This window comes from Nannospalax galili, unplaced genomic scaffold (assembly GCF_000622305.1).
Source record: "Nannospalax galili isolate Female #2095 unplaced genomic scaffold, S.galili_v1.0 scaffold43, whole genome shotgun sequence".
NCBI classification, from domain to species: domain Eukaryota; kingdom Metazoa; phylum Chordata; class Mammalia; order Rodentia; family Spalacidae; genus Nannospalax; species Nannospalax galili.
In genome coordinates this window covers 6,080,476-6,091,548 of record NW_008353342.1, presented here as the reverse complement: position 1 = coordinate 6,091,548, position 11,073 = coordinate 6,080,476, and the positions used below count along the sequence as shown (strand labels likewise).

General features: G+C 38.4%; 1 protein-coding gene across 2 annotated transcripts in view; it reads left to right on the top strand.

The window, feature by feature from the left end:
• Mpp7 (membrane palmitoylated protein 7) overlaps positions 1-11,073 on the top strand; it is a 256,471-nt gene that overhangs the window by 125,255 nt on the left and 120,143 nt on the right. For both annotated transcript variants that reach the window (XM_008850556.2, XM_008850555.2), the window contains exon 4: positions 5,350-5,468. In XM_008850556.2, coding sequence (XP_008848778.1) covers positions 5,350-5,468 — 119 coding nt within the window. The remainder of the gene's footprint in view (positions 1-5,349; positions 5,469-11,073) is intronic.

The following is an 11,073-nucleotide window of genomic DNA, read 5'->3' as shown; positions in this document are numbered from 1 at the left end:
TTTTGGTGGTTCCCATGCCTTTAGATATCCATCCATTTCTTTTAGGTTTTCAAATTTAGTAGCATATAGGTTTTTAAAGTATTCCCGTTTAATCTTCTATATCTTTCTGGTGTCTGTTGTGATGTTTCCCCTTTCATCTCTGATTTTGTTGATTTGGAGGTGCTCTTTCTTTCTTTTGGTTAACTGGGCTAGCAATCTGTCTATCTTGTTTGTCTTTTCAAAGAACCAGCTCTTGGATTCATTGATTCTTTGTATTGTTTGCTTTATTTCTATTTCATTAATTTCTGCCCTGATTTTTGTTATTTCTTCTTGTCTATAGGGTTTGGGTTTCATTTGTTGTTGCTTTGCAAGTGTCTTGAGTTGCAATGTTAAGTCATTTATTTGTGTTCTTTCGGATTTTCTAATGTAGGCATTTAGAGCGATAAACTTCCCTCTAAGGACCGCTTTCAGCATGTCCTGGAGGTTTTGTTGTGTTGTATTGTCCTTTTCATTTAGTTCCATGAATACTTTTATTTCTTTCTTAATTTCTCTTTTGACCCATTTATCATTCATGAGTGTTTTGTTTAATCTCCATGTGTTCATGTGGTCATTAGGGCTTCTTCTGGTGTTGATTGTAAGCTTTATTGCACTGTGGTCTGATAGATTGAATGGAAATATTTCAGTCTTTTTGTATTTGTTGAGGTTTGTTTTGTGCCCCAGTATATGGTCAATTTTGGTGAAGGTTCAATGGAGTCGTAAGTAGAAAGTATGTCCTTTGGTGCTTGGGTGGAATACTTGGTAGATGTCTGTTAAGTCCATTTGATATATGGTATTGTTTAATTCAGATGTCTCTCTGTTCACTCTCTGCCATGTTGATCTGTCTAATGGAGACAGTGGGGTATTGAAGTCCCCTACTATTAATGTGTTGGGATTAATCTGGGTCTTAAAGTCCTGTAGTATTGTTTTTATGAAGTTGGGTGCACCAGAGTTAGGTGAATATATGTTTCTGAGTGTAATATCTTCTTGATTTATTGTTCCTTTGATCAGAATGAATTGGCCCTCTTTTTTTTTGTTCATTTTACTTTAAAGTCTATTTTTTCAGATATTAGAATTGCTATGCCTGCTTTTTTTCTTAGTACCATTTGCTTGGTATATTTTTTTCTATCCTTTCACTTTGAGATAATGTCTGTCCTTGAATGTGAGATGAGTTTTTTGCAGACAATAAAAAGATGGGTTCTGTTTCTTAATCTTTTCACCTAGTCTGTGTCTTTTGACCTGGGAGTTCAGTCCACTGATATTTAAAGTTATTAATGAAAGATGAGTAGTGAGTCCTGTCCTTTTTATTTCTGTTTACATTCTTGATATAGCTGTAATTTTCCACAGTTATACCTTCATTGAATTTCTTTCCGAGCCCCTTGGTTATAGTCATTCCTTTCTTCAGCTCTTTGTATTGCTTGCAGAACTCTCTGAAGGGCTGGTTTTGTGTTCATGAATTCCTTCATCCCGTTTATGTCATGGAAGATTTTTCTTTCCCCTTCGACTATAATAGTCATTTTGGCTGGTTATAGTAATCTGGGTTGGCATCTGTGGTCATTTAAAACTGGGAATACTTTGGTCCAGGCTCTTCTGGCTTTCCCGTGGAGAGTTTCTTTTCTGGTCCTGTCTGTTTGGTGTTCTATATGCTTCTTGTATTTGTATGGGCATGTCTTTCTTTAATTTTGCGAAATTTTCTTCCCAGATTCTATTGAAGATCTGGTCCACGCCATTATCTTGGGATTCTTCTCCTTCCTGTTTGCTTATGATTTGTAAGTTTGGTCTTTTTATGGTGTCACGTAAGTTTGGAGAGTTAGGGTTAGAGAGTTGCAGTTACGGTAACGGGTTTAGGATTAGGTATAGTATTATGGATCGGATTAGGATTAAAGTTAGATTTCGCGTTATGGGATAGTGTTCTGGATATGTTTAAGGTTAGGGTTAGACTTAGAGTTATGTTTAGGGATAGTGTTAGCATTAGGATTAAGGGTAGGGTGAAGATTCAGGTTATGGATAGGGCTAGGGTTAGGGTTAAGTTTAGGGTTAAGATTTGGTTTTTCATGTTATTATTTTTTCTCTGTGATTTTGACATGTGAATTTCTTTTGTAGTTTCTGACTCTTGTGTGATACTCGGGCCTTCCAGTTTAGTTCTGCTTCTTTTTGTGAACTTTATGTGTCTTTGTGGTTTTTTTTTTTGGGCATGAAAAGCTGGTTGTTCTAAGCTTCTGGTTCTCTCTTTTGATTTTATATTGGAGTGGCCAGATTGGTTTTGTCTTCAGAAGTTCCCACAGAGGCCGAAGTCAGATGAAGATCAGATGCTCTCAGGCTTTCTCCTAAGGTCTGGATCCCTGTAGGAAAGATGTTGTCCTTAGGAATTTGTGGGTTGGACTGGCCTGGGAGCAGGGCCCAGGAAAGATGCTTGACTTGGGCAGCTGGTGGGCTTGCCACCCAGAGACACAAAGGGAGATGGGGGTAGGAAGAGGCCCCAAGGGCTCCTGGGAACTGCACTGAGGAACTGGGTTGTTCTGGATGTAAAGGATCAGGAAGATGAAAGGTCAGCCCCAGTACCCAGGAAAGAGGCTAGTGGGTTGTGCAGCCCAGGGAAGCAGAGGGAGGTGAGGGCGTGGTCAGGCCCAGAGGGCTCCTGGGGACCCCAGAAGGAACTGCGTTGGTCTGTATGCAAAGGATCAGGAAGCAGTGGTGGTTCCCCTGGTGCCTGGAGTGTCAAGACAAGGAATGGGACAGGTCCCAGGCTTGGAGGAGAGTGGCGGGGTAGATGGGAGGGTGAATGAGCCTGGGGGAGTCAAGGCTCAGAGGGCCCGATTGACTTACCCTGGAGAGAGGCCTGCAGTCCAGAGAGAGGCCTGCGTTTCATGCAGGCCCATGGAAGCAGTGTATTACCATTTTATTACCATTTTATTTTGAGATGACTCTACATTCACATGTTGTTTTAAGATATGACAGAGCTGTACACCACACACTTCCCTTTAGTGTTAACGTGTTATACCAACTGCAGCAGAGTGTTGTGGCCAGGAAACTGTCATTGATACAATCTGCTCTGGTTTGAATGGGATCCCCAAACCTAATGTGTTGGAAGCTTAATCCCCAGACAGCAGTGTCAGGGAGGTGAGGCCTCATGAGAGGAGGACATTAGTTTGTCTCTTGTGAGTGAATTAATGTTGTTCTTGCAAGAGTAGGCCTTCTTGTAGGAGTATATTGTGTCCCCTCTTGCTCTTCTGCTCTCAGGTGCCCTTCTACTCTCTATGGTGGAATGACTGCACAGATGCCCTCACCTTTATGTTGTACTTTCTGCCTCCAGACCTGCAGGCTAAGTCAACTTGGATTGTGTGTAAATTATCCAGTCTCTGGTATTCTGTTATAGCAACATGAAACAGTCTAGAGCGCTCCAGTATCCATATTTGGATTCACGAGTTTTCTGTTTGCTTTTATGTGTTTGTATATTTATTTAGTTCTATGAAATTTCACCCACATGTACAGCTTATCATTATTTTTAACCACAAAGGAAGTAAGTCTCAGATAAGTTACATGAACTAGTTTAAATGTAGAGGGAGTTCAAATCTTGGTCTGCCTTGTTTTTCAGTAATAACAATGGTAATTAATATGCAGATCTCACTGAGTCACATCTGGACTGTATGGTCTACTTACTACATGACAGAAACAACTGACATATTCATTCTTCCTAGCAGTTATATCATGTAAGTTATATCACAGTTGAGTTAGTGTCCTTAATTAAACCTGAAGCCATTTTACCAAGGAATAGACAATGATTATTTTTTTACAACTCCTGAAATCTATGGAAAATTAATGAAATTCTACCTTTTATATAATTTTGCATTTTAAATCTGTGACCATAACCACTGACTGACCTTAGCAATCGTTGGGTATTTTTGTGTGTGTGGAGATCTCTTTGTGTGGGAGAGAGTGAGGGACAGAGAGAATGGGCAGAAGAGTGAGTGCTGTGTTCCTTCAGGTTTTGTCAGTTGAGATATTGTAGAAATAGTTTTACTAAATTATACAGAAGATTAAGGTTGAGTGCCAAGTTTTTAAGGGAATTATTATAAAATATTAAGAATACTCAAGAATTTAATTGTAAAATTTTTTCATAGTCTCATTTAGGAGTTATTCTAAGGATTTCTTCTCCCTAAATACAGCCCCAGGGATGATGGTTGAATTTAGTCAGTTGTCCACAGTTACATATCTGACTTTCAGCGTGGTGCCTCATGCATTTATCTGTGAATCAGCACCAATATGTGTTAGAAAGATACTAGATCTACTAATCAGCAGCCCATAATTTACTGTCCTCTGTTCCTTAGATGCCTTATAAAGCTGTCCCTGTGATGAACAGCAGCACTTATGCAGACCAGGAGTAACCACTGTCCCATGTGTGCTGACCTCAGGAGGTCCTGGTGTTTTTGTAGACATCGAACAGAAATAAAAGGAATTTTGTCCTTTTTACTTCATGTAATCCCACTGGAAAATGAACCATGTGCTGTGAGCTGATACTGGCTTCTGCCAGGTCACCTCCCTGAAGAGTCTCGGGCAAGCACTGTTGCGCCATTTCTTGGACCAGAGTCTGGCGGCTTGTGATAGAGATGGATGGCTCCTGTAGTGGGCTACCGTGGAACACTGCACTGCTGTCTGCCTCCAGCATTCTGCAAGGCGTGCCACAGCAACCTGCATCTGCCACTGTAACTCTTTGGGAGTGGAATCAGATAAACATCATTTGCCTCAGATTTAAGCTCTGTTCTGTACACCATTTTTAAAAGCACAGTGACTGTCCAAAATCATGAAGCAGCATGTGAATCACCATGTGTGGTTGATTTGCAGAACTTATTTTGCATGTTACATAATGCAAGTATTTTGAAGCTATATGTTATTAGGATTTCTTTGCAAACTGCAAAGCCTTATTAACAGACCACTCTATCAATTTTCTGTCCTCCTAAGGAAGTTTTTCCTATTCATGACTCATTTCACTCCTTGGCTAACAAGGAGGAGAATGTAATAACGATTAAGGAAAGGAATGTACGCCTTTTCTTTTTTTGAGAACTGTACACATTTTCTGTCTCGGGTTATGTAAACTTGGATGACTGCAGAATGTTGACAACTGGGAAAGGTAAAAACTTGCCTGTTAATATATACTCCTTTGGAATTTAAAAATCAAAACACTTCCTCTGCTTCTTGAAAGAAGTGTTTTGCTTGATGGCCCAGAATACAAATCTAGTAAAAATGACATGTTCCAGCTGTCACTTACACACACCTTCAGTGAAATTAATGAGATCACCCTAAGATTACAGTTTGTGTTTTATTTTCATTTTATAGGTCTATATGAGTTGTTGGCTGCGCTGCCCGCCCAGCTGCAGCCACATGTGGATAGCCAGGAGGACCTGACCTTCCTTTGGGATATGTTTGGTGAAAAAAGCCTGCATTCACTGGTCAAGGTAAACCATGCTGATGTCAGAGTCTTTTTGTGAAAAAACATGGAAAAATATTTTGAGCACCATCTAGTAAACCAGAGATTAAATCGTTGCTGTCTGAAAACAAAACAGCCTTGTTCCATTTCACTGACGGGTGTGGAAGTTGTTAAAGATTCTACCAAAAATACATAGATGACTTCACTGAAGGGCAGCGATGTGGCTGTGCATGCTAATGTGGCAGCCTGTGGCTGCCTGTGTTTAGACAAAGAGCATGAAATAGTAGCAGCAAGGTTTAGACTCCTTTATGGTCAACATTCATGGGCTGGAATTTAACTTAAATAAACAAATGTTCACAGCAGAAATTAGAAGGAATATATTTTCTGAGGTCAGGAACGGCAGCAGTCCAGTAGCCACATTAATTTAAAATAATTTCCTTTAACAAAGTCAACTGAAATTCTAGTAAGCTGTTTCTTTTATTGGCCTGACTCCATTGAAATGGTATTTTGTAGATAAATACAGTGGAGCTAAATACGAATAGAAACAGTTTTTGGAGATGGTTTTAGTAAAGCCTCCCTCCACGAAAACGATCAGCCTTCAGGAACCAGACCCCGCCAGTCTTACAGAAACACTGGGAGTGACCAGCACTCTTAAAATAGTAAGATGAGAATAAGAAACTCACTGGAAAATATGCCACTCTTGCTCCTGGAAATATGAATTGCATTTTCTCTCATTTAACTCAAGCTGAAAGAAATTTAGAGTCTTTCTTGTGTCTGTAGGAGGTAGGAGTCTATCCCTCCTGAAATCTGGACCTATGCCTAATTCAGCTGAATTTGTTATGGTTGTCTGTCACGATGATAGGCTTTGAACTGATGTATAGTATCTGAAAATGGGCCATTTCTGAATTGCCATTGCATTACAGAACAGGAAAATTCTATTTGCTTCTTCTCCCGAAATTTGTGTACTCTGAGTAGCAACAGTTTTCAAGAATCGAAAGTTGATTCACAGTGTTTCCCTGGCAATATGCTTGGAGACTAGAAATTATTCATTCATTTATTTTTCCCCATTAGTGCAATTGTGGAGACGTCTTTGTGCTGTGATTCATTTTTGGCACTTTAATTTAGTTAATTTCTTGGAGCTAGTTAGCAATGGTCTTGGGATTAAATGGAGGAAGTTTATGACTTGGTAATCATAAAAAAATGTTTCTTGAATGTATGGAATTTGGATAGCTACACACACATACACTTATTTTATCATTGAAATGAATTTGAATTGGCATCATCCCTTAATCATTCCCTAGCGTGATAGATGTATATTTGTTTGTATTTATTTACAATATAGCTATGGTTTCTTGTTTTAAAGTGGAAGTCAGAATGTCAGCAAGCTGACAATTTCATTTAAATTATGATCATCCAAGTTCTTAATATAAGTCAGACAAATTTAAATGAATATTATTAAGCATTCAGGAAAAAGCTATCAGAGCATATACAGGAACAAAGAACTGCAGAAGTGGTGGTTATTTCTGTTAAAAGGACAGACCTACTGTCTAAAACAAATTCTTTAGTTACATTGGATAGTGTTTCTTGAGCATAGGCTGTTTTTCAAAGCCTGTAACAGTGGCTAGGAAACATCAAGAGGGTGTTAGCATCTGGTTCTTTAAGAACAGTGAAGTAAATAAATGGATGTTGCTGGTATTTAGATAGTCCAGGTGACATGTGTACTATTCCAAATGTTTTTCAGCAATTGCTACAAAGTGTATTTTTAAAGTGAGTTTTATTTTGTACCGCTAGAGTATTTGTGGTTCCTTCATACTTTCCCCTGCCTCCAGCTCTGATCAGATGCAGACCTCAAGTTTGTCCTCAGACTGACCTATTCTATTAGTTTTAAATATGTAAAGTCTAAAATGCCTCTAGGAGGCAAGCTCATGGGACCATAGCTTTAAATAACTGGAACAAACTACTTAACTGTATTCCAAGTGCCTCTGTTTAAGGCTTCAGGGTAGACGCCTTCAGCTTTTGTACATAAATTTTGCTGGAGCAAAAGGAATTTATTTGAAAAGATTTGCTATAGAGTGAATCAAAATGTGCCTTGGTTTTATGCTCTTTTGCCTGAAGTTAAAGCTGTTAGTATGTGATTTAGAACTGGTAAACACAGAATTTGATTTTATCCTAGCCAAAATTTTCAGTCCTCATGTATATATCTATTAAAAGGCAGTTATAAATTGCTACATGGTTTTCAAGGTTTTAAATACTCGTAGCCTTGGGGTCTAATGTAAAATATACTCAAGAGGAGGCCTTTTTGACTTTACAGTCTAAGCAACAGGTACCATACTACATTGGGATATTAGCTTGTCACAAGAAAGAAGTAAGATGTTCATAGCAATGTGTCCAACCTTCTGACATTGTAACACAGTGTTGCCGTCTTCAGAGTTCATGAGTTGTGCTCAAGAACAGCACAACTGAGTCACCCCCTGTCCCCCAAATCACAAAATAGTCTCATAATATTTTAAGTAGGTTTGCAAGTTTGCACTAGGCTGCATTCATAGCTACCCTTGGCTGTTAGATACCCCTGCAAGGTTTGGCTGAGGATATATATATATATATATATATATATATATATATATATATATATAGAATAACAAAAAACAGGGCCCAGCTCAGCCCCCCGCCATAAGGTTTTATATATATAAATTTTTTTTAAAGAAAAAAACATTGAATAGAAAAGCTGTGTAATGAAGACTGAGAGTGTGTCAGTATCCAAAGGGAGATAGTCCTGGAGAAGCCGGAGTCTCTCGAGCTGGGAGAGGGACACCAGATGTCTCCTCACACAGTCTACCCAGTTGGGGCGGGGTGTGCATTTCTGACCCATCTTTTGCAAGTACTCAGGGGCTGTGAAGTATGTATTTTTATGTCCTAACTCCTTGTTTAGATTTATTTTTTACTCTTATGATTTTTTTTTACAAATGCGATCTCATTGCTTAGTTTAAATTTTATTTAATTGTGCTTATGTTTATAATCTGATTTAAATTCATTTAAGAACAAAGGGTTATAAGAACTTGCTTTAAAATTAGATTGCTTCTTCTATGCTGAACAGGGATGCAGGGTGAGGCAATTGGGGTACCCCTTCAGTGGGTCAGGCTATCTAAAAGACTCCCAAATTGCATTACTCTTATCTGTAGGGAGAAAAGAAAGTCCTTGCCTGGTGAATAGGAGAAAAGAAAAATAAAGGCAACAGTAGTTAGCATTATAAGCTCTAGACAGGGAACCAGAAAAAAGTCAGAACAGGGTAAAAAGTCAAATGTTCATATTAAAGTCCATTGGGATTTCTTGACAAGAGCTTTCAAAAGTGTCCCTCTATTGGGTTCGTCCTCATTTTTCTTTTGTCTGCCAAGGCTGGACCTGAGAGTGATGGACTCAGGGTTTGTTTTCAGGCACTTTGATAGTTGTTGGAGTGGCTAGAATCAGTGTCAGTTCCCTCACAAAGGCTTCTAGATAGGGGGAGAAAACAAATGTAGCCATCATTTTATACCGATAGTGGGTTGTCTCCTCCCTTAGCTACACATGGTCACTACCATATTGCAGACCAGGATTTGAAGTCTTACATCTGAGCAGCACTTTCTGCTTAGAAACAATCATCAATGAGAAATAATTGTCTAAATAACATTTTATATGGACTTAAGCCTAATGTCTGGGAAGTGTAATCCCTTGAGTATACTGATCACTTTAACCTTTGGTTATACTTTCCTTTTGGGTGTTGAAGACCATACAGTTGGCCCAAATAAACCAATTTTGTTTTTTACTCTTAAGGTTGTTTGAGGATCTGTTCCTCAGGGGTCACATGGGTTTGGGAGGAGCCCCTGGCTCCTTTTACCAGTTCCATCTATGTGAAAATAAGTCAAAGGTCCTACTTGACTGTGATTGGCTTCACTTGGAAGCATGGAGGAAATGTTTCCTCTGAGTTGACCCTCCTCTTTGTTGACTGGACAACGGTTCAAGTCCTTCTGGTGTGTTTTCCATGGCCTCCCTGGAACTAGAGAACAGGTGACTCACCACAGTTATAGGACATAATGAGAGATGCTCCAAGGAGGGGCAAGCAGGGTCATTAGACCCTCACCAGAGTATCCAGCCACTATTCCTAGCCAACTGTATGTAATTTGGCCCTAATCACACATGGTCTCCTGGATTTGGGGAGGGCTAAAGTATATAATCTGGGGAAGGCTAGGAAGAGAAGGCTTGATCCATACAGGGTAAAGGCTTTCCAGTGTTCATACCCTCAGGTCACTCATATACCTCAGCAACACCTCAGTTATCTCTGTAAGTAAGCTCAGCAAATTCATTGATTCCCCAGGAAAACTTTAATTAAACATTGGTATGACACTAGAACCTTAAAAGGGGATAAATATTGCTTAGTATCCCCAGGAAAGAATTTTCAACAACAGATGGAAAATTTATTTGTTAATGTTATTATGTTTCATGGTTATTAAAGAAAATGAGAATGTAAAAGATGTTAAAAGGATATGGGAATAGAGATATTTTCCAAAATAGATATAAAAAATGTGAAAGCCTATGCATCATTAATCTTAAATGAAGAAACTTTCGATTTTGTTGGTTTTTGCTGTTTTTTCCTGTTTGAGTTTCATCAATTTCTGTTCTAGTTTTACTAGTTCTCTTCTTTATGTTTGTTTCTCTTTCTCTACTTTCCAAGGGTAGAAAGTTGGATCATCAATTTTAGTTTCTTCTCTTTTCCTAATAAATACATCTGAAGCTATAAGTGTTCCTCATTATTTTTTAGCATTTATAAATTTAGTAAGTCCGTTTTCATTTATTTCATGATATTCTTGAAAATTCTTTTTTAATGAAGTGTTTCTTAGAATTGTTGAACCTCAGATATATGGGGATTTTCCACACTGTTTCTGTTGTTGATTACTGGTTTAACTGCATATGGAGGGTCCATTCTAATTGATTTCCAGTGTTGTGAGGTTATGATTCTTTGAAATGTAAATTGTGTTTCATGGCCCAGGATATGTCTGTCTTGGTGAATGCTCTTTGTGAACATAAAAAGAATGTGTCCACTGCTGTTACTGAATGAAATATTCCACAAGTGTCAGATCTAGGTGGTTAATGGTGCTTCTTGGTGCAACTCTGTCCTCACTGATTTTTCTGCCCGTTGGATCTGTCATTTATTGATAAGAGGATGAAGTTTCCAATTATAATAGTGAATTTTCCTATTTCTCCCTGTAGTTTTATCAATTTTGCCTACTGAGTTTTGATACTGTCTTCTTAAGTTGGTAAACATTAAGAATTGTTATATCATAAAGAAAAAAGGATGACCTAATGTAGAAGGTCATCTTACTGCCTGAGATAAGTACAGGATCTAAGGGGAGGCTAAAGGGAACTCTCAAGAGACTACTAGAGGGTAGATCTTGTCATAGTCCTGCTAGAAATAATGATATTCTTTCTTTTATTTATTTTTTAAATTTTAATAACTGCGTGATTAGAAGAAGCATTTCCTTACAGCTTTAACATATTCAGTAACACACACCAGAGCAAGAGTACATCTCTTTCCCAAGTGGCTGTAAGTTTCTAGGTTCACAGTTGAATCAATACAGTTATACAATATTGAACTCTGTCTA